General features: G+C 46.5%; 1 protein-coding gene across 1 annotated transcript in view; it reads right to left on the bottom strand.

Moving 5' to 3' along the window:
• Nucleotides 1-3,636: 3,636 nt before the first annotated feature.
• The window catches only part of LOC147747112 (vitamin D3 hydroxylase-associated protein-like), a 455,455-nt gene continuing 431,957 nt past the window's right edge, over nt 3,637-27,134 (bottom strand). The window contains exon 15 of the mRNA XM_086952363.1: nt 3,637-4,091. Coding sequence (XP_086808489.1) covers nt 3,966-4,091 — 126 coding nt within the window. The 3' untranslated portion in view covers nt 3,637-3,965. The remainder of the gene's footprint in view (nt 4,092-27,134) is intronic.

Raw genomic sequence — 27,134 nt, 5'->3', positions numbered from 1 at the left:
CCCTATTAGCAAGCTGTGCTAACAGCAGTTAGCGACAGCTTGTTGGCGATAGCTACATGTTTGGGGCCTGCTTTGCATGTCAGCGATATTTATTGTTAATGACATGCAAAGTGGGCGTACCCAACCTGTTAGCGACTGAAAGCTGTCGCTAACACAGCTATCGCCTATTAGCAAGGCAGGCGAAGCGATAAAAAAACTTGTGCTAAGCTCGATTATCGCCAAAACCTAACGCCTGCTCAGACCACTTTTTAACCTGTATATCCACTAGGAGGTGGATATTCAGGTTAAGTCCCCATTAGCGATGATGCCTGAATATCGCATTGAGCCGCTATCGCAGGATATTTTATCGCTTTGGAGATAAACGTTGATAATAGCACGGTTATCTCTGAGATAATATTGGGCGATCAAAAAAAATGCGATAAGCACATTTAGCGATATTTATCGCTATTTGTTGCTAATATGCCCCTAGGTCATTAGGAGGTTACCTTACCAAAACGGTATCCAAAAAAGCTGAAACAATTTTGTACCTGTCCCAGGAAGCACTCTCCAAGTGATATTGAAAATCATCGTAACCCAAGTTCGTCCCTTTAATCATTTTTCTTTTTATTAGTTAATTTTGCGTTATCTGATGTTTGAACGGAAAATCTCAATTGTCAACTGCTTGAAAATTGAGATTTTCCGTTCAAACATCAGATAACGCAAAATTAACTAATAAAAAGAAAAATTATTAAATGGACGAACCTGGGTCACGATTATTTTTCATCTCACTTGGAGAGTGCTTCCTGGGACTGCTACAAAATTGTATCAGCCTCTTTGTATATATACTTGGGTGCACACAGATGGTGCACGCACCAGGTCAGCACCCCAAAACCAGTCATTTTGATTAACCTCCCCCCGGGGGTTGTGGGTGCCGCCGAGCTCCTTGCCAGGGCCGGTTTTGGGCTGGAAAAATGGCCCTGTAACAAAAACGGCCCCCAGGGGCCCCAAACCGCCCCTCCAACCCCTGGGGCGCACCGCGGAATTGCCCGGTGCCCGCTACTGCCAGTCGGGCCCTGGTTACCAACTTCTTACCAAAACAATAACATCTTCAATTTTAGATATTTTACATTTGAAAAACAAAGGTTTTTTAGAATATATTTGTAGCTTCCACCACCATCACATTTCAACAAAAAAATAAATGCTTGTTATCTTGTATCCCACCATTACACATCCTGGTCTTGTTTCCTTTATCAGACTAGTATTTTAAACATTATTTAGGGGTGAAATTCCTAGTCTTAACATAAATATAAATTATCTAACACTATGTTCCAGAGGAAACGGTAAATATGCTTGATTCTGCTTAAAAAATATACTATCAAAGTAAAGTAAGACTTATACATTTTTAGGGACAGACAGTGAGTGATATCACTAGTATAACTTATTCTGACGGCAGCCTTTTTTAGAATCAATTTGAGCTTTATGGGTTTCCACATCTGTAAGTGGTCAATCCTGCACTGGAATTGTGCAAGGGCAATCCTAAGATTGTTCTTACAAGCGTAATTTTTTGCTTTTCTATCAAAGGTTTTCTGCTTTAAGTAGCCTCATCAGGTGCCTTCAGATCGATGTAATTTGTTATAAGCCAATCTATATACATTTGCCAGAGATATTGAATAGATGCTAGTAAGAGCAAGTTCTAGACCACGGTTCTCCAAAGTCAGTCCTTAAGGGCCGGATCCATAACAGATTTTTAGCATATCCACATTTAGATAAATATAGTTATCTGAAAATCTGGAATGGATCCGGTCCTCCAGGACTAATTTTGGAGAACGCTGTTCTAGACATTAAGCCTGAACAGAAATTTCCTTCGTACAAATTCAGAACTGACTATTCACAAAGGGGTATATACTCAAGGCCATAAAACAAAATAGAAGTGATCTTTGCTAATATCCAAACTAGCTGTAAAGTGTTGCCTACTGGAAGAACTGTTATGGCTTATGAGGAAGCAATATTGAGGGGTGAATGCATTCACACCAACGGGGAGTATCAATTACATGTCTGTTTAACCCTGAAAGACCAACTACTATTTTTATAATTTTTTTCTCACAATGCAGCAAGACACCTTGCTGCACTGTGCTGACTGAAAGGGAGATGGCAGGAATGCACTGGATGTATGTCGTTACAACGCATGCTTTTTCCTTGCATGCCTTTACAACGCAGGTTTTACAACGCAAGACGTTACAACGACTTGCGTTGGGGGGCGCTGGATAGTGAATAGTTTAATTTACTATTCCAACTCCAGTCCCTGTGGATAGTAGGGAAGGTTTTGGATAGTAAATTAAACTATTCCCTATCCCTATTCCCTATCCTACAGCGTCCTCCAGCGCAAGTCGTTGTAACGACTTGCGTTGGAATTCCTGCGTTGTAAAGGTACTGCATGGAAAAAGTTTTCTTCCAAAGGATGTTTCCCGGAATGCACCATACATATCTATCAAGATACAGCACATTCCTGCTCTGTCTTTTTGCAGGAGCACATTTCGCTGCCAAGCACCAACGTAGGCAGCCTCCGATGCAGGCAGGATGGTTTTTGTGGACTGCACTCTAGAACCTCGTCATATAATGCTTTGCAGGGCCTTTGGTTAGGAATGTATTTTTGCCCATAACTGACTGTGCTTGGGGTGGTCCTAGGAGGATGGGACTACCACCGAATTGTTCAGCATGATGTGCTCTTGATGTTCAAGGCATCTGCTTGGTTCCTTCCCTAGGTTAGGGAGGAGACCAAAATCATCACCTCTCTCACTGCTTGCTGTATTTGCATTTTCACTTTTGTGAAATGACTACATTATCAAAAATATGTGAGGTTTCTGTTCAATTAATTGGCAGGAGACAGATCGGAGTTGGGGAGCGGAGTTCACAGAGTTTTTGTTCAACTCTGCAGAATTCTATGTAGGGCCACTGCGCCAACTATGTGGATGAGGTAGCAAAGGCCCAAGGATTTCAAGGCTTTAGACAACACTTAAATAAGTGTGGTTAGTTGGTGGATGGAGACACACTCGAAGCTCTGGACCTCTTGGGCTTCAGGTTTGGGGAAACAGTTTCGAGAAGTTGTAAGTGTGATCTCCACATAAGATTGGTTTAATTTGCCAGGATTAATATCCGTTTTTTTCAGCTCGTAATATGAGGGACAGAGACATTTCTGTTTGCAGCAAGGTTTCTTTATTTTTATTCAAACGACAAGGACAGCCGACACGTGTTTCGCCCCCTCTTGGCGATTTGCGCCGGGGCTTTCTCAAGGCTAAGTGGGTTAAGTCACGTCGAAAGTTCCTGTTTCAAGATTTGTACATTGTCCGTATAAAAATATAGTTCTTCAGTAATAAAACATTTCCTCTTCGTCCTCCATTTGACTGTGAGGCGTCAGAACATGCGCAGCATTTATAACAGGAAACAGTAAGTTACCCGGAACACAGTGCTTTCACTATCCAGAAGCACAAACCGTGATCATCTGTCTCGAGCCCAGAATTAGATAAGAAATGCTTCGGAACTATCAGAAATCACTACCAGGCCCCAGAAATATCAGACACCACTACCAGGCTCTGCAGTGACCTGGTTCCGGGTAACTTACTGTTTCCTGTTATAAATGCTGCGCATGTTCTGATTATTTTGAGATTTTAGAGAGTTAAGACTTGAGGTATTTCTTATTATGGCTTCTGTGCCGTGATCGTGGGACCACACATGATGTCATGCAAGTTGGAACAATGTATCAAACAATGCTTCCTAATTTTATTCCGTAAGATGTTATTGGTGTGTTACACATTTGGTTATCACTGTAAATCCCAATAATAATTCTAAGAAATATAAAATGAACTTCATTGCATGTGCATTTGACCATTTAATCCTCCTTTCATTATTATTTACTGGAAAAACCTTCTCTGACCACTCCTTTCCCTCCACCCAAAATATCTCCACACTGACAGCTGCCACTGGAGCCCCTAGCACCTCTTCTTTGCTGCAATCAGAGTCTCCACCTCCTTCATGAAGCGCAGACAAAGCTCCTCCTGCCAAGGCAGAGCCACACACTGCACAGACAGGGGCAGTCCAATACTGCCCTCTACAGCCTGCAAGAGAACAAAAGGGCAGCATTACTTACATGATGGATACAAACAGCATGAAGAAGAGGAGTCAAAAATGACCAGAGTAGAAGGTGGAAAATATATCAGATGGTCCAGCATAAACAAAAGCAGAAAGTCTACAGTATTGACAAGAATAGAGTGTCAATTACCTAAAAATAGCAACACAAGCAGGCAAGTTAATTGACAAACCAACAGGAACAAAATGGACAGAATATTCCCTTCACGAACATATGCCTCCTTAGATGGAACCCATGTACCGGATGCGAGGCTGCTTGGACATTCCACCTTTAGAATGCACACTAGGCAGTAGGATGCCACACAGGGCCTTACTTCTATGTTGTTTCTTTATAGCGATCAATAATGGTTACTATTTCTTGAAAAAACAAGAAATGTATTTTCAGGATTAAAGTTGGTAGTTACCTCCAACATCAAAGTCCTCTGCTCACCCTACAAGTGTATGGCGTTGCAATGGACGCCTGCAGCAAATGCATAAATACTTCTCACCAGTCATTAATGTAAGGACAGCGGTGACTGTTAGGAACATTTGTAGCTGATTTTAATAGCAGATCTCCCAGCAGGGCAGCAGTCAAACCCATGATGTTTTTAAACTGGTACATTGGGCTAGTGCATTGGGCTCTTCTAGCTACCCAATGCTTCCAGCATGGTCACTGCCACTCATTGTCTACGATGAGCTTCTTATTAACTGATGTACTGCATCTCCCTGATGCGCGGCACTGGGGTTCTCCCCATTTATAGCTTATCCCAATCTCACATGCGTAATTGCCTGCACAGTGATTCTCTCTCATCCTTCTCACTGTCTGCCAGTGATGACTGATTTTTTTGAAACGCTGTGGTGCTTAAATATCTCCAATGAATTTGACGATAGAGCAAGCAAAGTGAACCAAATCTCTTAGAGGAATGTTCAAGACGATATTCTCACAAGAATTGTTTTTAAAAGAAAGACAGAGCCAAAATGGTGCATTTTACAGCACAAGTTTGAAGTAGATAGGAAAGAGAAACATATATGGATTCTGAAGGGGCACTCATGAAAGACGCCAATACTTTTGTGAGTGTCCCAAAGAAAGTCATGCTTTCAACATGAGTGTCCCATTGCGTTTCAGAATCCATACAGTATCTTCACTTTATTTTTTCACTAGGCCCTATCCAAGCATGCTCTCTTTTATGTGATATTGTTGAGTCTCTAAATGGAAATGTAGAGAGAGAAGCTGGAGACAGATCAGACTGCAGAAGATGTGGTGAGCTGACTGCTGTCCTGTCCTACTCGGGCGCTGCTATGCCAATTCTCAATTAGACCTTTGGCCTCCCTTGCGATGAATTAACCTGAACATAGAAACCTTGCACTGACAGGTCCAGTCAACTAACTTTCATCCAACAGACTGCATTCTTCCAAGCGTCTGTGGTGCAGAAGAAGCCCTAAGCATCTACAATGGAGTCACCAAAGTGACCAAATGTGTGATCTGATTAAGCTTTCGCTTTGAACAGGCGAAAGAGGATCATCTCATCTTGAGGTTTGCGGTGTGCCACATGATCCTCTTGGTGCAATCTTTCGTCTTGGTATTATTAGGACTGCACAAACTCCCTGGAGGTTGCACACAATAGATATGACCAGCTTGGGCCCTAAGAAGAAAGAAAGCCATGGCCATATCGCCAACAACACTGAGCTCTGCTCATCCCACCACTTGTCCGGACCACAGTACAATACCCCAAGTCTTCAGAACCCTTGCAAGGTGAAGTCTGTTGATAATCTGTAGCCGCACCAGCTGAGAGGAGGCAGAATCCATGCAAGGGTGACACCTGAAACAAACTCCATGAACTCAAAAGCAGACTGAGAATCCCTATGCAGAAAAGTACCTGGGCAGTGTACTCTTCTGGGAGTATAACCACAGGAGTTGAATTCCCAAACCTGAAGGGGTAACTGTTAGCGGACAGAGAGACTTGCAGTGCTCCCAGGGTTGCCTAAGAATAAGCAGACTCCGACTGTCATAGTTGAGGTGAATAGACAGAGGAAGGGGAAACCTTATACTATGTTTTACATGTTATGTTATGCCGAGTTCTGAGTCTCAAACTCCACATCACTTCCCTACATAAGCCTTGGACTCCTCTGCTTCACTGCCCTTAGAATCAAGTGCTAAACAAGTGTATAGTCAGTTAAAAATCCAACAGCAGGTCAATGGAAAGACAGTAGTAGCACAAGGCTCTAGTTAGAAGCCCACCAATCAGTAACCATTTTGAATGTCGACACCCACAAACTCACATGTCCTTCGCAATGAATAGAAAATGTGCAGGAAAAGGCAGGACAGGTGGTACAAATGCATACTTCAATAAAACAATTGAATGTGCTTAACCAGATTATCTACCATATTGAATCAGGCAACTCAACAACTGCCCTAGTCACCAAACATGTAGTCTGATTCCTTAAAGCATCCCTCCTTCCAACCTAGAGTGTTATGCTCCTCCAGCTCCTCAGGATCGATGTGATGCTATAAGGGTTCCGCTTCCAGATCGTTCCGAACTCAATCTAAATTGTACTGAGTTCAGGTCCGATCGGGCAGGGGACAAAGGACGGGAAGGGACAGCAGGGACAAAGGATCTGTAAAACACAAGCAAAACAAGATTAGCACACATCGCTCATTCCCCCCCAAAGGCTACTCTCATTAGTTTTCACTAAACAGAAAGTACCTTATCTGCAGATCCTCTGCAAACCAAATCAGCCACCAAAACAGGATCACTACCAGTAATCCAGGCTAACCCTGCTCAGCTTACTCCCTGATTACTTCATGAGTGTAGACAATGTTTTTTTCCCTTCTTAATCCTATCTTGTTAACACAAGTTCAGAGCAATTGTAATATCTTAGTCACAATACAGTGTACATAAGTTCCCAATGTGGAACCTCTCCAATTGGATTAACCCAGAGTATTTAGTTAAATCCACGATGGCACAATCGCTTGTTAGTAATCCTCAAGTTGGCGCTCCTCCTCTGAGGGAATCAACACACATTCCAATGAGCCAGTCGAACCCTAATCCAAGCGCTCCTCCTCTCCGGGAGATAAACACGCTTTCGCTTAGAGTACTCTCAGTTGTAGGTTCAACAAAAGTTATTGACTCACACGGACCCTCCTTTATCTTCACAAAGTAATCCTCACCAAATCCGCTACTTTCACTGCTTACTTGTCATTGAGCACATGAACCCTCAGTTAACATCACAAAGCAGTCCCGCAACCATGCCGCATATCGCACGGCTACTTCCCGAGTCTAGAGAGAAAGAGAAGCCGCTCCTCTCTCTTACCTGCTGCCGGCCTTCCGTTGAGTTTGTTGTCCCTGGACATAGAGCGGATCCTCGCTCTTTTGGACATCGACTAACCAAACAGCAATCTTCTCCAAGTCGGCCTCAGCCCTTGGACCGACTAGGACTCCGGTCACAAAATTACCCGCACGCCTACGTGCGCGCGAGTTATCTAAATAATCTCCTCCCATGCCCCCAAGTCTTCTGGGACTCGTAGTCTTTCGTTCTTCCGGCATGAGATTACAGTCTAGGCAGGCGCATTAGCTAGATCCCGACAGTAGGCCCCCCTTTCCAGCGCCTCTTATGTCCCGGTTTCCCTGGACATCTTACATAAAAGGAACAAACCGCTCTAGGGGCATGCACTCCACAGCACGGCTCCCATGAATCCTCCTCCTCCGTGTATCCCTTCCAGGACACTAGAAACCACAGTTTCCCTCTGCGATACTGTGAGTCCTTGATCTTCTGAACTTCGCATTCCAAACCAGTCGACGTGACAATCGGGGGCACAGACTTACGTCTCACAGGACCCGCTGGCTTCAGCAATCCACAGTGGAAAACCTGGTGAATCCTCAGGCTACACGGCATTCGAAGCTTGTATGACACTGGGTTCACTTTCCTCCCCACCTCATACGGGCCTATGAACCTAGGGTGAAATACGCTCCTGAGCTTGAACTTAATAATTTTGGTTGACAGCCAAACTCGGTCACCCACCTTGTAATCCGGTCCATCCACTCTCCGACGATCTGCCCATGTCTTGTACACACCCTTTGCTTTTCGTAGATTCCTAGCTACATTCTTATGCAGCAGTAACAGAGACTTCATGCATTCCCGCACCGCTGGCTGATTTCCCACGTCCTCAGGCATCGTTACAGGAAGAGTCTTAGCAGCGTAACCGTAATTTGTCATGAATGGAGAAACCCCCAAGGAACTGTGCACCGCGTTATTATATGAAAGCTCTGCCAACCACAGCATTGAGACCCAGGATTCCTGAGCCTCATCCGAATAGCAACGTAAGTATTTCTTCTGAGACTGATTGAGCCTCTCGGTTTGCCCGTCCGTTTGGGGATGGAACGATGTAGAGGTGGCTGCCTCGATATGTAACGCCTTGCACCAGGTTTTCCAGAAACTTGCCACAAACTGGGGAGCCCTGTCGGAAACGATCACTTCAGGCAACCCATGTAGTCGGACTATCTCTTTCAACAACAGCTGGGCCGTCTGTCCAGCCGTGGGTAGATTCCTACATGGCACAAAGTGGCACATTTTCGTCAGGCTGTCCACCACCACCAGAACTGTTGAATTACCCTTTTCGACTGGCAATCCGGTGATAAAGTCAAGACTGATGGTGTGCCAGGGGTACGGCGGTGTGGGCAGAGGAATGAGCTTACCTCTTGCTCTCGTGTGATCCAATTTCCCTCGTGCACACGTCTCACATTCCGACACCCATTTCTTGGCAGCTACCGTCATTGATTCCCACCAGAAATGTCTCTGCAATAGTTTGGTGGTCTTGATTCCCGGATGACCAGCTAACGGAGAGTGGTGACACCATCCAAACGCCTTCTTCTGTAACTCCGACGTAGGTAGATACAACTTGTCTGTGAGAAACGGCAGACCGTCTCTGATTTTCCTTCCTTCACCTGCCAGTGCCCATCTATCCCACTGTTCCGAAGAACAGTTCTTTTGTATGTCTGTGAGGAATCCTTAAACTCTCACCACACAGATCACTCTGTCAGTAGGAATGATGGAATGTTTGTTCGGGTCTTCGGTGTTTTCCTGACGAGACAGGGCATCCGCCTTGCGGTTGTTCACCCCTGGACGGAAAGTGATAAAAAAGTCATATTCTGCAAAGAACAGAGTCCGCCGCATCTGTCTCTGGGTGAGATGCCTAGCCGACTGCATGTATTGGAGATTACGGTGATCGGTGTATACAGTTATCCGATGACGTGCCCCCAATAGATAAGGTCTCCATTCCTGGAATGCCTTCTTGATGGAAAGGAGCTCCTTCTCCGCTATAGTGTAGTTACACTCAGCATTGTCCAGTTTATTTGATAGATAGGCCACCGGATGGAGACGACCTGTTATCTTGTCTCTTTGAGAAGGAACCGCGCCTATTGCCATATCAGACGCATCTGCTTCCACCACAAAAGGTGCTTCTAAGTCCGGATGTCTAAGAATCGGGGCCGAAGTGAACGCTTTCTTCAGAAAGTTGAATGCTCTGTCTGCCTCTGTGTCCCAATTGAACTTCACACCTTTCCTCAGTAATCTCGTGATGGGTACAGCCTTTGATGAAAACCCATTAATGAATCTTCTATAGAAGTTCGCGAACCCCAGGAAGCTCTGTACTTCACAAACGTTCTTGGGCTCAGGCCAGTCCAACACTGCTTTCAATTTTCTTCCTGTCATGCATAGCCCGGATGGACCAAGGTTGACCCCTAGGAATTCAACTTCATGGACTCCAAATTCGCACTTGCTCAGTTTACAAAAAAGAGCCTGTTGTTGAAGCCTCTCAAGCACCTCACACACATGCCTATAGTGATCTTGTGTTCTTTGGGAATAAATAAGTATATTGTCTAGATACACAATAACAGATACATCCACTAACTCAGCCAACACCTCATTCAAAAAGAACTGGAATGCCGCTGGGGCATTGCAGAGCCCAAACGGCATGACCAGGTATTCATACAGCCCATACCTGGTCTTGAAGGCCTTTTTCCACTCGTCCCCCTGCCTTATCCTCATCAAGTGGTATGCACCCCTTAGATCTAATCCGGTGTATATCACCGCTTCCCTGACTTGGTCTAGCAACACACTGATGAGGGGCAGAGGGTACCTATTCCTGACAGTGTTTTTATTTAACATCCTGTAGTCTAAGCATGCTCTAAGTTCTCCATTTGCTTTTGAAATGAAAAACAAAGGGGAGGCAGCCGGGGACCTGGAGGGACGAACGAACCCCAATTTGACATATTCCTCCAAGTAAGCTCTGAGATGTTGCGTTTCGGGTTCAGACAGTGCGTACACTCTGCACGAAGGAAGCACACTGTCGTCTATTACGTCTATATCCTACAATCGTATCTCCTATGTGGGGGAAGAGCCTCAGCCTTTTTCTTGCTAATCAGGAATCACCTCCTGTTTACCTTCTCCCAAACACTGTACTCCACATAGCTCTGATGTAAAGTTCACTGCTCTATCGGCCCAGTTTACTTCTGGGTTATGCTTACAAAACCAGGGCATACCCAGAATCAGTTCATATTGTGGTGCGTCTATAATATTCAGTACAATCTCTTCAACATGGGCACACTCTCCCACTACCAGTGTCAATTCCAAAACTTCAATTTGTGACGTGATCAAACCAGATTTAAGGGGCTTGCCGTTTACAGCTACCACCTCCTCAGGGACCTTCCTGTCCACTGTCCTCACTGATAACATCCTGACCAATCCACTATCTATAAAATTGCCGGTAGCCCCTGAATCCAGCATAGCCAGTACTTCATGTACCTGAGACCCTACCACCAAACTTCCATGCAGTACTATGTGAGCCTCCGTGGCTGACGGAAGGTCAGACACTAGTGAAGGTATCTTCATGCCTGACCTTTCAGCAGGGTGTGCTTTCTCAGGACTCTCCACTTCTGCCCCTATACTAGAAACTGCGGCTCTTTTCGGTCTCACCAAGGGGTTTTGTGTCTTAGGTTTAGAAGGACAGTCACGCACATAGTGTCCTCGTTTACCACAGTACATGCACAGACCCTGTGCCCGTCTATTCTCCCTTTCGGTGCGTGATAGTGGCGCTCTGACCGCCCCTAATTCCATAGGCTTGTGTCCAACTTCGCTAGGGGGTATCTCTTTCTTTGGTCCCTTATTGGTGCCTCTGTCATGAATACGCCCATCAAGACGCAACAAGAGCCTGACTAAATCAGCACATGTGCGTGGTTGGGGGTCTATTCTGGCTATTACATCCTTAAGCTTTCCGCATAGACCTTGATAGAAGAGCGACATGCGCTTCTCTTCAGGCCATGCTGCCTCCACTACTAGCCTGTTAAAATGTGTAAGGTACGTGACCAAATCCCCCCTCCCCTGTCGTAAAGATAACAACTCCTTATCTGCACTAAAAGATGTTGTTCTTCTATCGAATACCCCTTCAAACGCGCTTCTAAACGCGTCCCAATCTGACTGAACCGGATCGTTATTGCGCACTAAGGGCACCGCCCAGTTTGCAGCATCCCCACTGAGATATGAGATGGCGAACGCCACTCTTGAGTGATTGGTTCGGAATGAGGAAGGACGACACGAGAAGTGCATCAACAGTTGGGTAATAAACACTTGTACCTTGTGCGGATCCCCGGTATACCATTCAACGGTGGCCAAAGGTATAGGGGTGCTACCGAAACCTGTATCGGGGGTAGAGCAGCTGAGCTAACATCAAAAGGGTTATGAGCTGTCCTATCCATTCTTTCACGTAAGGCCGCTGTCTCTAGACGTGAGGACGCTAGCTCCTGTTGCAGGACCTCTAAGGCCTGCATAACATCTTCGAGCGTCGTCATTATAGCCACCACACGACCAGGAGGAGCAGCCTATTTGTATGCGCGTAATTCTGTTATGCTCCTCCAGCTCCTCAGGATCGATGTGATGCTATAAGGGTTCCGCTTCCAGATCGTTCCGAACTCAATCTAAATTATACTGAGTTCAGGTCGGATCGGGCAGGGGACAAAGGACGGAAAGGGACAGCAGGGACAAAGGATCTGTAAAACACAAGCAAAACAAGATTAGCACACATCGCTCATCCCCCCCCAAAGGTTACTCTCATTAGATCTCACTAAACGGAAAGTACCTTATCTGCAGATCCTCTGCAAACCAAATCAGCCACCAAAACAGGATCACTACCAGTGATCCAGGCTAACCCTGCTCAGCCTACTCCCTGATTCATCAGTGTAGACAATGTTTTTCCCTTTTTAATCCTATCTTGTTAGCACAAGTTCAGAGCAATTGTAATATCTTAGTCACAATACAGTGTACGTAAGTTCCCAATCTGGAACCTCTCCAATTAGATTAACACAGAGTATTTAGTTAAATCCACGATGGCACAATCGCTTGTTAGTAATCCTCAAGTTGGCGCTCCTCCTCTGAGGGAATCAACACGCATTCCAATGAGCCAGTCGAACCCTAATCCAAGCGCTCCTCCTCTCCGGGAGATCAACACGCTTTCGCTTAGAGTACTCTCAGTTGTAGGTTCAACAAAAGTTATTGACTCACACGGACCCTCCGTTATCCTCACAAAGTAATCCTCACCAAATCCGCTAGTTTCACTGCTTACTTGTCATTGAGCGCACGGACCCTCCGTTAACATCACAAAGCAGTCCCGCAACCATGCCGCATATCACGCGGCTACTTCCCGAGTCTAGAGAGCAAGAGCTGCCGCCTTTCCGTTGAGTTCGTTGTCCCTGGACATAGAGCGGATCCTCGTTCTTTTGGACATCGACTAACCAAACAGCAATCTTCTCCAAGTCGGCGTCAGCCCTTGGACCGACTAGGACTCCGGTCACAAAATTACACGCACGCCTACGTGCGCGCGAGTTACCTAAATAATCTCCTCCCATGCCCCTAAGCCTTCTGGGACTCGTAGTCTTTCGTTCTTCCGGCATGAGATTGCAGTCTAGGCAGGCGCATCAGCTAGATCCCGACATAGAGTAGAAGATTTAGGGCCTGATTTAGAGTTTGGCGGATGGCATACTGCCATGTTACAAGGCCATTATATTCTACAGCACTTGTAATACAGCATACAGCAGACAGGCTATATGTCACGTTTGTGGTGGAATATCTCACCCACCAAACTCTAAAGCAGGCCCTAAATCAAAGAAATTAGACAACTGCAGTGGAAACCTGATAACTGCTTCAAGTCCATTACTAAGGAGAGGCCAACTGAAGGGTGGCAGTTGAGAGATATCATAGACTCTCAATGAGTCTATGATGTCTCTAAGCTTGCCTTCAGATGGTAACCTTACCCACTCACTCTGCAGGGCACACCATTGATCTGGTGTTTTCTGATTGCCCTTTGACAATCAGCTCTCCTAAGCCCAATCTTTGGTCCAATCATCAACTGATTCCTTTCAAGTGGAAGTTTTAACAGCATGATGGACTGGCTGTCCAGACCTTTTTTCAGGGCCTAGAATAAGGTAAAGGCTGAAGAACTTTCTCCCTTGTCCAGCAACAATGTTGACCAGAATGTTGCAACTGTTGGCTTGCTGGTGCTGGTGCTGGTGCTTGTGCTGCGGATGGGAAACATCCGTTACTTTGCATGCGTTACTCTGCATGCCAATACTCTGCTTTTTTTACACCGCAAAATCTATTACATCACATGGCTTTACACCGCAAACTATTACAACGCATTCCCCAAAGTAACGCCTCCGTGGATTTAGAATAGTAAATTGCATTGTAATGGGGAATACGTTGTAATGGATTGCGTTGTAAAGCCCTCAGTTGTAAAAGATTTTGGGGTGTAAAAACTGCGGGGTAGTGGCACGTGGAGTAAAAGTGTACGGGTAAAGTGTCTTATTCGCTGTGGATGTGTTCACCCCTTTTCAAGAAACATAAAAGAGGACAGATGGGCAGTCAGTCCCATGGTCTCCATCATTTGGGTGTTGGGAAGAAAGCCTGTAAAAAACTGGGGGGAATTTGGTGAAGGGACTATTCTCCCGATAGCAAATTCACCTATAAAACTGCTCTCAGTGTGTACCATGCTTCTGTTAAACAGGCTCAGATTTTCTATAATACTGCTCTCCAAAGCTCTTGCACTGTTTTTCAGATTGCTAAATCCTTTCTCTCTCCCTAATCTTTTCATAGGACAACCGTGCCCTTTCACGAACTGTGCAATGGGCGGGCGACATTTGATATTCAAAAGATGCTTTCCTGCCTCTAAGAGTGCCTGTTGCCTTCTAAATCAGTTGATGTAGCTAATAAGCTTGACCAGTTTAGGTCAATTTCCCTTAAGCAATCTACTGAGGCTATTGTAAAGTGTAAATTGGGATCTAAATTGGCTGCTTGTCCTCCTGCATTGCTGACAGTGACAGTTGACATCATTAACCTGGTTATTAACAACATTTTCAATTCATTATCTTTCGGCGTCATGCAGCCGCATGAACATTTGCTAGTGTGATTTCTTTCCTCAAAAAAACATCCTTAGATCCTAACATTTTCAGCAATTATAGACCCATTTCTCTGCTGCCAAAATATTGGAAAAGCTTGGCAATTATCAGCTCTCCAACTATCTGGAACAGGGAAAGTTGCTACACTCAAGTCAATCTGGTTTCTGTCCTCGCCATAGTACAGAGATGGCAGAACTGGAGATCTCCGACAATATCAAATAGACGTTAGATTAGGGCAAAAACTCAGCACTTACTCTTCTCGATCTGTCTGATGCATCTGATACTGTCCCCCACACCATTGTTTTACATTGTCTTGCCAATTTGGGTGTTGTGGGTATGGCATGGGACATAAGACCAAAACAGAAGTTTAACTGAGACAAAATCCTAACGTTACAACTTTCGGTATTCACTAAGGGCATTTAGGATTAGTAAAGTTAGGATTCCTAACTTAACTACTCCTAAATGCTCTTTGTGAATACTAAAAGCTGTAAAGCTAGGATTTTGTCTCAGATTACTTTTGTGAATCGGGGCCACTGTTATTACCTATGGCAACCCTGATATTTAGCATTCACTATTAGCATTTTACATTGACTTTGAAAATTCACTATATATTATGTACTATTGAAGGGGCACCTCAGGTTAAACTGCACAATTGTTATTGACCCACATAGAGGTACCTAGAATTTGGCAAAACTATTCCAAAGACCTCACGGATGAAGACAGGGCGTGTGGAATGACATCTTTTTAAAGGAAAGTTATTTGTGTCTCCTGACAGCAACAGTTGGCTCTGAGGACCCTGTCATACAGCCTTGGTGCCTGTAATAGAGATCCGAGTCAGACGCGCATAGGCAACCAACCTAAAATAATAATGATTCCAAATCGATGATAGACTAAGGGCCTGATTAAGATCTTGGCGGGATGGGATACTCTGTTACAAATGTGACAGATATCCCGTCTGCCATTTTACAATTCCATTATATCCTATGAAACTCGCAATACGGAGGAAGGGATATCCATCACGATTTTATGGAGTATCTCATCTGCTAAGATTGTAATCAGGCCCTACGTATTTCATGACGTATATCACTGGAACAGAACACCCAACATGATAATTGAAACATGACCAGAAAGTGACCATGGCACGCTGGTACTTTCCTTCAATCTTACTCCACTCTCAGCACTACTCAACACTATAAAACAAAGGCTTTATAATCTTGACAGAGGTTGAAGTGGCATGAAGTCTCATCCATCATTATCTTACTATTGATATCGACCTCATTACAAGATGCTCTAGCCCAAGAAGGAAACTCTTCACCTTGCCCACAGCATGTTATTAGTCAGTACAGCAGTACTGGGCACTTAGCTGCACCCCTACTGTCTAGGCTAACCTTGGGCAATAAGAAGCCCTCCTGCACACCCAGCAAGTGGTTTGATAAAGGCTGGAAACTGACAAAAACCACACTATTACAATCCATTAAGAAAGCGAAATGTGCCAAATTCATAATCTCACGACATCATTACAGATTACTGGTCAGGGTCAAGAAACCTGAATGGGAAGGAACCAATTGTACATCGGCTGTTTCTTCATGAGGGCAGGGAAGTTTCGCCCCCGGGCTGCGGCAGCCTACTAAATGGGAAAAATAAAATGACAATTACATGATTTTATTGCCATTTTATTTTTCACGAAGAGTGCTGCAGTCATCAGCCTTCCTCCAGCGGGGAGAAATGAATGAATGAATGTGCAACTTTTAAAGCGTGAACTTAGCCCAAGGGTATCAAGGCACTGAGAGCAAACATCATGCCAGCAAAACCGATTCTCACTCAAACCGATCCTCGGAGGAACAGCCATGTCTTGAGGGCTTTACGGAACAGTGAGTGTTCCTGTTACCTGTAGAGCGAGTTCGGAAGAGAATTCCAAGCACCTGCAGCAGCAAATGAGAAGGCCCTCCCGCCCCATCTCATCTTTTATACCAGACGAACAACAAGACAATTCTTTGTTTCAGACCGCAGATTTCTGGAGGGCACATACTGTTTAAAATGGTCTTTAAACCCAAAGGGCCTTGGCCATAATATGCGTTATGGGTAAGGCAAAGAGTTTTAAACATGATTCTACGATCCACTGGGAGCCTAAGGGAGGACGAGACCGAATGACGTTTCGGAATGTCCATCACCAACTTGGCAGCAGCATTTTGCACCAGTTGTAAACGTCGCAGCTGGCATTTATTGATGCCCAAATAGAGGGTGTTACAGTAGTCCAGTATGGACAGTATTAAAGCAACTACCACTTTTTTCCGAGCTTCCAGAGAGTGGAACCGTGAGATTTTCCTTATGATCTGGATAAGCCCAAAGCAGGTGGCCACTGTCCTAGAAACTTGCAGATTCATGGAGAGGGAGACATCTACAACAACTCCCAGATTTTTCCCATGAGATACCGGGATAGGACAGGCACCAAGGACATCGGGCCACCACTCCCGCGACCAGATGTTAGGACTGTTTCCAAAGACCAAAACTTCTGTCTTCTCTCTGTTCAGTTTAAGATAGTTTTGCACCATCCAGGAAGAGACAGCTAACATATAGTTGAATGAATGAATGAATGAAAATATTTATAGAGCGCACGATGGCCAAACGGCTTCCTGGCTCTGAGAGCTCTAGAAAACAGAACAGACAGGGCAGAGGAGGTTAGCGGGGATAGGCCTGGGCAAACAAAAATCTTTTAAGCGCTTTACGGAAGTGTGAAAAGATAGGGATAGAACGCATAGAAAGAGGGAGGGAGTTCCAAAACCGGGGCGCAAGGACAGAGAATCTAGTTCCACCAGTGCGAGTTTTACGAAAACGGGGAACAGTGAGGAAGGCAGAGGAAGATGATCGGAGGGTACGGACAGGGGTGTGAGTAGAAATCAGAGAGTTGATGAACGCCGGAGCAGAGCGATCAAGAGCTCGATAGACGAGACACCCTAGTTTGATCAGAGATCTCTGCAGGATAGGTAACCAGTGGAGGGATTTGAGGACAGGAGAGATGTGGTGAGTTTTGGGCAGATGAAAGGTGAGACGGGCAGCCTGATTTTGGATTGCTTGAAGGCGGTGAGTTTCGTAGGCAGGAATACCCACGAACAAGCTATTTCCATAATCAAGGCGGGAGGTGATGAGGGCAGAAATGATCATTTTAAGAGAATCAAGGGAAAAGAAACGGGAAATTTTTCTGATCAACCGAAGGGAAAGAAAGCAGGAAGACACTACAGCACTGACCTAGCCATGCATGGACAGGTCCTGGCTGACCTTAATGCCCAATGTTTTGACAGGAGGAACAGGGGTGGGAGGGGGGCCAAGAATGGGGGGCCAAAAAAGCGGAGGACCAAGTGCTGGATGAGCCGCCGGTCAGGACAAGCTCAGTCTTGTCTGGATTGAGCTTGAGGTGATTGGCGCTCATCCACCCAGAAATGAAAATCTTGGTGGAGCGAAAAAAAGATAGAAAGTGAGAAGAAGAAGAAAGATCAAAGACGAGCTGGAGGTCATCAGCGTAGTTATACACAGAGACCCCCAGCTCAAGGAGGGAAGAAATAAGGGGGTGAATGTAAAGGTTGAAGAGAAGAGGAGAGAGGGAGGAGCCTTGGGGGACCCCACAGGGCACCGGGAGGGGAGGAGCAGAAAAGCCGGGGAGGTGGACAGCTTGTGAACGTCCTGTTAAGAAGGACGTAATCCAGGAGAGGGCAGGGCCTCGAATGCCCGCTGCGCTGACACGGTCCAAAAGAATGTTATGGTCGACCGTGTCAAACGCAGCGGACAGACCGAGGAGGACCAAAGCTTGGGGAGAGTTGGTGTCAGCCTTAGCTTTCAGCTCGTCAAGAACGGCGAGCACCACAGATTCGGTCGAGTGGCCCGAACGGAAACCTGCTTGGTGGGAAGCAAGAAGATGGTTCTGCCGATATAAGAAGAGAGACAGGAAGTGACATAGCATTCAAGAATTTTAGCAAGATAGGGAAGGAGAGAGATAGGTCTGAAATTAGAGGGGAGGGAGGAGTCAAGACCAGGTTTTTTGAGAATCGGGGAGACAATAGCAGACTTGAATGAAGAAGGAACCGATCCAGTAGAAAGAGAAGCATTAAGGAGGGAGAGAGGAGTGGCAGGGCAAGAGGAAAAGAGAGTTTTCAGAATGCGAGCGGGGGCACTATCGGTAGGGGAGCCAGACTTGATTTTTGAGAGCATAACTAAAAAAGAGTCCAAGGAAAGGGGCGGGAAAGAAGAAAAGGAAGAATTAAACATAGAGGGGGCAGAATGGAGTGGAGTGAAAGGAGTGATAGAAATGTTGGATTTAATTTTAACGATCTTCTCGATGAAGAAGTCGTTTAAAGAGGAGCAGAGGGCTTGGGAAGGAATAAAGTTGGGGCAAGCACGATCAGAGGTGGCCAAGTTATTAACCAAGGAGAAGATCTCTTTAGGTTTGTTGGCAGATAAGGTTACCTGCTCGGTGAAGTACTTGGTCTTGGCCACAAGAATGGCTTTCTTGTACTCTTTAAGGAGAGATTTATATTTGGCCTTGAGGTCGGGGCAGTAGCTGCGGCGCCAAAGGCGCTCAGAGCGTCTAAGTTCCAGTTTAAGGAGCTTAAGCTCAGAGTTAAACCAGCGGTGTGCCTAGTGTGGACGAATGGATTTTACTAGCTTGAGGGGGGCTACTAGATCACAGGCGGAAGATAACCAGTTGCTAACTGCAGCGGCCTCTAAGTCAAGGGGAATGCCATTGAGATCAGGTGAGGAAGAGGCAAGGGAATGAGGGAGAGAGAGCAGGTCAGCGCGATTCCAGCTGCGTGTAAAAACATTCTTGGGATGATGGGATTTGTGAGGGGAGCCAAGGTTAATAGTAAAGAAGATAAGGGAATGGTCGGACCAGGTGCAGGGAAGGATGCTGGGGAGGGAAACTATGTCCTGGGATGACCAAACTTGGTCCAAGATGTGACCAAGATTATGGGTAGGAGTCGATACATGAGACTTGAGATTAAGACATAAGAGAGTGGCCGTAAAGTCCTTGGACGCCAAGTCCTCCCTGGGGTCACCAGGCCAATAATTAAAGTCGCCTAGCAGGAGAACAGAAGAGTTATTAACTACGAGCGTAGCAATGAGTTCCTGCAGGGAGGCCACAAACAAAGGCATACTCAGGGGGGGGCGATAGAGGAGGACGACTGTGAGAGGTGCGGAAAGATTAGTGGAGCGGGCAACCAGAAAATCCACCCGGCTATAGAGGGTTGGGAGAGAGGTTGGAATTGGAGACTGGTTTTAGCAATCATGGCTACACCCCCCCGGTCTTGCCGTCAGGGCGGTCGGCCCGGAGGGCATAATAAGAATTGGGGAGGATGGCTAGAATGTCAGGGAGAGAAGCCGCAGAGAACCATGTTTCCGTTAAAAACAGAATATCAGGGGAATCTGTGGTAAGGAGGTTGAACAGTTCTAATTGATGCTTGCCTGCTGAGCGAGTGTTGAGAAGGCAGTCAGAGGCAATGTGTGGAGGTGAAGGTGTAGTGGGAGAATGTCTGGTGTCCTGAGTGGGCAAGGAGAGCGTGGGCCGCGGAGAAGTAACACAGTCTGAGTGGGGGACATAGATACCTAAAGAGATAAGGTGCTGTGTGAGTGAATGGGGTAAAGACACATCAGCAGTGCAGGAGAGAAGTTGTGCAGGTGTATATGCCAATAAAGAGACAGGGGGTGTGGCCCCTGGTCCCGGCCCGTCGCGGACGGGCGCAGACGGGCTTAACTTAGGCGCAACTTCGGCGCGCCTTCGTCGCGCCCGCTGCGCTCGTCCGCTTCGCGCCCGGGGTAGAAGTGCCATAAAGTAGGCAGCCGGTAGTAGTAGGGGCGTGGCAGGGGGTGGAGGGACAGAGGAGCTGCCCCGCCAACCACAGAGCAGCCCGGAGTGGTAGCCACGCCCGTCCCCGCCCTCGTGACCTGCCCGTCAGAGGGGGAGGGAACGCTCAGCGTGGGGCGCTCTGGCGGCGGCAGTCCAGGGAATCCGGTGGCGACAAGGGGTGCGCGAAGTCCACAGCGCAGCCCCTGAACCAGTGAAGCAAGGTAATTAAAAAGTCTTTAAGCAGTATTAAAACGAAGTTGCGCCACGCCTAGGTAGCGTTGTTGCTCCCGGAGAGCCTCAGGAGATCTGAGCGGATTCAGAGAGCTGGGGCGGGACACGCCCGGCTGAAAGAAATTGCCAGGGGGGGAGGGACAGAGGAGCTGCCCCGCCAACCACAGAGCTGCCCGGGGTGGTAGCCACGCCGTCCCCGCCCTTGTGACCTGCCCGTCAGAGGGGGAGGGAACGCTCAGCGTGGGGCGCTCTGGCGGCGGCAGTCCAGGGAATCCGGTAGCGACTAGGGGTGCGCGAAGTACACAGCGCAGCCCCTGAACCAGTGAGGCAAGGTAATTAAAAAGTCTTTAGGCAGTATTAAAACGAAGTTGCGCCACGCCTAGGTAGCGTTGTTGCTCCCGGCAGAGCCTCGGGAGATCTGAGCGGATTCAGAGAGCTGGGGCGGGACACACCCGGCTGAAAGAAATTGCCAGGGGGGGAGGGACAGAGGAGCTGCCCCGCCAACCACAGAGCAGCCCGGGGTGGTAGCCACGCCGTCCCCGCCCTTGTGACCTGCCCGTCAGAGGGGGAGGGAACGCTCAGCTTGGGGCGCTCTGGCGGCGGCAGTCCAGGGAATCCGGTGGCGACTAGGGGTGCGCGAAGTACACAGCGCAGCCCCTGAACCAGTGAGGCAAGGTAATTAACAAGTCTTTAGGCAGTATTAAAACGAAGTTGCGCCACGCCTAGGTAGCGTTGTTGCTCCCGGCAGAGCTTCGGGAGATCTGAGCGGATTCAGAGAGCTGGGGCGGGACACGCCCGGCTGAAAGAAATTGCCAGGGGGGGAGGGACAGAGGAGCTGCCCCGCCAACCACAGAGCAGCCCGGGGTGGTAGCCACGCCCGTCCCCGCCCTCGTGACCTGCCCGTCAGAGGGGGAGGGAACGCTCAGCGTGGGGCGCTCTGGCGGCGGCATTCCAGGGAATCCGGTGGCGACAAGGGGTGCGCGAAGTCCACAGCGCAGCCCCTGAACCAGTGAGGCAAGGTAATTAAAAAGTAGGGGTGGGCGGCCAGCTATGCTCCGTGCACGGAGTGTGCGTAGTGCCGCCTACTCCGCATTTTGCGGAGCGGGCGGAGCCAGGCGGCACTATGCACGCTCCGCAGACGGAGCGTAGCTGGCCGCCACCCGCCTCCCTCCCGCCCTCCCTAAATACTTTAAATTAAAGGAATCAATTAATTTAAAATGCACTTACCTTGCCCGCCGCTGCCCGCCGCTGCCCGCCGCGTCCCCGGGGCTCGCTATCTTCCGTCTTCCGTCTTCTTTACTAATGCGCATGCGCGGGCGGCCGCGCATGCGCATTTTCTCGTGAGAAATGCGCATGCGCGGCCGCCCGCGCATGCGCATTAGTAAAGAAGACGGAAGACGGAAGATAGCGAGCCCCGGGGACGCGGCGGGCAAGGTAAGTGCGTTTTAAATTAATTGATTCCTTTAATTTAAAGTATTTAGGGAGGGCGGGAGGGAGGCGGGTGGCGGGGCTGGCGGGCAGTGGTGTTTGCGGAGTGGGGCTACGCGGAGTGCGGAGGTGGGCGTAGTTTCTCGCCCACTTCGCGTAGCTCCGCGAAGCCCCACTCCGCCAACTCCGCCCAGGGTTATTAAAAAGTCTTTAAGCAGTATTAAAACGAAGTTGCGCCACGCCTAGGTAGCGTTGTTGCTCCCGGCAGAGCCTCGGGAGATCTGAGCGGTTTTTGAAGTTCTGCGCAGAATCCCTAACATTATGCGCAATAGACACCATAATAGACACCATAATTTGGGTGTCGTCCGCAAAGGAACTTCTAATCCAAAGGACTTCACCACCCCTGCCAGTGGGGCCACATAAATATTAAATAAAGTGGGGCTCAGGGAGGAACCCTGAGGAACCCCACAGACTAAGGGGAAGGACTCCGAGTGGAAGCTTCCCAATTTAACCACTCCTCCAGGAAAGAGGTAAGGAGATCCAGAGCCAAACCCCCAACCCCTATCTCCCTGAGACGCTCCACCAGTCTCTGAGGGGACAGGGTATCAAATGCTGCAGTGAGATCAAGTAGGATCAGGAGGGTGGTATAACCTGCATCCACCTGCACTCGGATGTTATCCACCACTGCAGTAAGGGCTGTCTCGGTACAATGAAACCTTCTAAAACCATGTTGTGAACTCTCCAAAATCTCGTTTTCCCTCAGGTAGGCACTCTGGTGAGATTTCAAATGAGCTTCGAGGATTTTTTGCTGGGACAGGCGGAAGGGAGATGGGGCAGAAGTTTTTCATGTTTGACGGGTCTTGCTAAGGCTTTTTCAAGAGAGGCCTAACCACAGCCGCCTTCCAACTCAGGGGGTGCTGGCCCTGTGAGAGGGCTAGGTTCAGGACCACAGTCAGGTGGGGAATAAAAGTCACCTTGTCTACTTTCAGGACCTTGAGGGGGAAGGGGTGCAGGGGCGACCCCGACTTAATTCCCTCAAGTAGTTTCTCGACTAATTCTAATGTGAGAATTGGAAAGGCAGAGAGATTTGCTGAAGTCAGCTTTCTTGGGCCATCACCAGCAGAGGTTTCTAAAAAACCTCCAGGACTCTTGTTCCGGTATAGGGCCTCCAGCTGAACATAAATGTCCGATATCTTGGAGCAGAAAAAAGAGGCTAGCCTGTCACAAAGCACCTGGGATGGCTTCACCGCCTCAGGGACCGTGGGTGCGACAATGGAGTTAAATATGTTAAAAAGCTCCTTGAAAGAGGACAGGCTCTCTGATAATTTAGAGTAAGAGCTTCTCTTTTCTTCAATGATGGCTGCTCTATAGGCTTTCAGAGCATGCTTGTGCGAATCTCTGCCACAAGGTGTCAAATCCCTTCGCCAAAGATGGTGGTCGTCTTCCTCTGCTGCAGATTGGCAGCATTAAGGACTGGATTAGAAGTGGCTAGCTGGACATGCCAAAGTACGCATATCAGTTTGGCCAGCTGTCTTATGACGCCAGACTGACATGCGCACTTTGAAGCTCTCCACCCAGCTGTATTAGACACCTGGGTGCAGACTAAGCGCAGGCCTCCAGGGCCTACAGGAGCATGTAGCCAATCCGCTCCATCCAATCTTGGTGCTTCTCTCATAATGGTTTCCAGCATGAGAGTAATCTCAGGATTGGTTAGGGGAATTTGATTGGAGGCTGGAGCCCGCAGAACCGACAGAACACGGACAGGAGAGAGGAAGACGTCGGACGTGCAGCAAGCAAAGTAAGAGACTTTTTTGCCACTCAGCTTGCCTGCATACATGCATCCCCCAACCTCTTATTTGTCTTCTTCATTACTCTTTGGACTTGCCAGCCAACCCTGCAATTGTAACCTTCTTGCCACTGTAAGGAACAAGGATAAACACAGTTTTTGGAAAATTGGAGAGCTTCTGCCCACAACAATATTTCACCATAGTCATTTACAACTAAAGTTCAGTGGTACTCTCATTATTCTGAGCTTTATTATCTAAATGCTCCATTAACCAGATAGCTTGCTTGCAGGTGCAACTTTATTTTTCCCATGACCCAAGCCCTTTTTAGTTAAAAGCAGTGATGGCATCTATAAACAAGCAACAATATGGGAAGGCCCGAGGACCTGACAGGATCCATGCTGACCTTTATAAATCGGATCCCATCAGTGGCTATTTCATCAGCTCCATCAGCATTGCAAATCTACAGGGAGCTTCAATTCCTGCTTCATGACTGGGAGCTGCGATCCTCCCTATTTCTAAAAAAAGAATTACTGGCATGACCACGCTAACGAACGCCCCATAATCCTGCTGAACAATATCCAGAAAGTTTTATCAAGTGTACTGCTCTCAAGGATTCAGAGCAGGACCGAGGAAAATAAGATTCATTCTAACTGTCAGGGTGGCTTCTGGAAGAAAATGAGTCCAATAGACCAAGTTTTCAGGCTCTATTTCTTACTAATTTAAGGGCTTATTTATACATTTTTGGCACAGAACAGCATCCGAATTCTGCCAATCGCCGTGTGGCGAAATATGTTCTCGTACGCAGCTCCAGAATGATAAGCTGATGAGCAAGTTTTGGCATCAAAACTTGCTCCAAAGAGCCCTGTGATTTAGCAGTTGTAGGGTGTTCTGCACTGAAAAATCGGCATAAATGGCACCACACAATGAGCCAGAGGGTGCAGCTACTTGAGTTGATTTTGCTGCCACTCTGACAAAGAATGGTTTCGATCACCCTACTAGATCGAAACCAGCACTTTAGACCTGTTGGTATCTGTGATTTCTTGGTACATTAGCCACTGCACGGATGGGCTTACTGTCAAGTCTTGGAGGAGCCCACAGAATTTTCTGGATGTTTACATTGTGCCATTTCAGTTTTCATTGGTCACGGATGAAGCAGAATAATTAAATGCCCCAACCCTTTATAATGTAACCTACATATTCAATGTGTTGTTAACAGTATCAGTCTGTGTGCATTTCATTTATTAATTTTTGTGAAGGCTGTGCATCCATTTAGATGAGTCAATATTGCTACTTACCTATGCTAATTGCAATTGTTTGAGTCTATTCTGAATTTAAAGGTTTGTGTAACTTGCAAGTGTCTTGTTTTCACTCCTTTACAGGTGTCATATCATGTGCCTCATTAAGTTAGAATAGGGTTTAACGTGTATTGTATTAAATCTGCAGACTACTAAACTTTTCATTAGAAATTGGCCTCGGATATGGAGACTTAGAGGATGGGAGAGACTACTTGTACCATGCAGTCTGGAATGATAATACCCAAAGTCGCCCAGTTGGTTACTCCTTTGAATGTGAGTTGGGAAACTAGGGAGTCTACCCACTCCAAGAGAACATCTTTGGATTGCTTTGTTTGCTAGAAAACTGATAGGAAAAGGCCTTCTAGAATCTCCTTTCATGCTTTAATTGTGAAGTGTTTAGAATGGTAGAGCATATCCCACCCTGACTTTGCTGAAAGAAGGTTTTTTCCCATTGCTTCTGATTTCCCCTGCCCTGAGTGTGGAGCGTCATGATTGAGCACCTCTAGCTCCCTTTTGAACCTTAAATTTGGTTCATCTGATACTGACACCGTCCCTATATGATCTCCCTTTGCTCCTTTATGGGACTTCCTGGTTGATATTTTGCTTGCTGTATGTTATTCTATTTTGCATATTATTTCTTATCCCATATAAATGTAGACTGTATAGCCATTTAAATGGTTCCTCTTACCATATTTGTCTTTCAAATTTGCTAATTGATTTAACTTGAACTGAAATTTGTTTTCAAAATCTTTAAGGTTTTAACACCATATTCTGTTGTTTTGGAGGAGGAATATATATCGTATTCATGCATGCTTTTTAAACAAATGTGTCATTACCATGCGTTCCATTACATTACATGTTGGTACAACGTCTTGCCTCAGGGAGGCGCTTTACTTTAGAATACAATATTTTACTATTCCAACTGCAGTCTGTGCAACAGCAGGTAAGGTGTTGGATTTAAAATCCAACAAAGCTTTCCCTAAAGCAAGTTGTAATGGACAGGAGGTTTAGTTTACGACCTCCACCGTCGTAATGAGGCAGTCGTAAAGTAAACCGTACAGCCATTACGATGCGTCCATAAAGGCTCCGACTGAGCATCGGAGCCTTTCACTGCTGAATCATAATCGCCCCCAAAGTGTCTAGACACCAGTGGATAGGTTACATCCGGAGAAGTAATTTGTTAGAAAAAAAAGACACCAACCTCGGGTAAAGTTGATTGGATGCTGGAGGGATTGCCTCTCCGGCTGGATGCAGACATTAGGAGAGTTCTCACACAGGTTTAAATATTACTTAAATACATGCCTCTTTTATCCTTTTAGCCTAACAATTCCATTCTCCTGTTACACTATTTTTTATCATTTAGTTGTCTCTTTTCTTTCATTCTTTCATTTTTTTCAGATTTACTTACTTTAGGGATTGTTGATGCAGCTATATACTTTCATTATGTGAATGTAGTTAATTTTCTTAGGATCCTTTAAGTTGATATTGCACGTTTTAATGTTTGAATGACACTTAGTGTTAATGGGAGAAGTGAACTCAGCAGTACATGCACAGTGTACTCATCTGAATACATTAATATGTAGCCACTGATACAATGGTTTGATTGCAAGTCAAGGGTCATCATTTAGTATAGTTTATTACAATGACCTGGTTTAAATAACTTGGGAAAACTATTGTTCTTGCGGAGAAAATTCATTTAACGCCACAATAACAAAAAAGATTTTCCTGGGAATGGATAGCTAACACTATGAAAGAAATTAGTTGACAGTGGTTATATCCCCTCGTTTGGACCATTGACCAGATGTGTAGAGACCGTATTTAAGTGGAAAATCAAAAGTTTGGTAGGGTTGAGCTACTGTGGCCCGAAAGAAGACAATCCAACACCGTTACATATATTAATAATAACATTCATTGCTCAGCAGACTACCCTGATATTTGGTATTGAATTTAACTGCATGCAAACCCCAAGATTAGACTCCTCCAATTCTAGGAGAGGCTTAGCGAAGTCTAACAT

The sequence above is a fragment of the Lissotriton vulgaris genome, chromosome 1_1 (genome assembly GCF_964263255.1).
Source record: "Lissotriton vulgaris chromosome 1_1, aLisVul1.2, whole genome shotgun sequence".
NCBI lineage: Eukaryota > Metazoa > Chordata > Amphibia > Caudata > Salamandridae > Lissotriton > Lissotriton vulgaris.
This window is presented reverse-complemented; position numbering and strand designations above follow the sequence as displayed.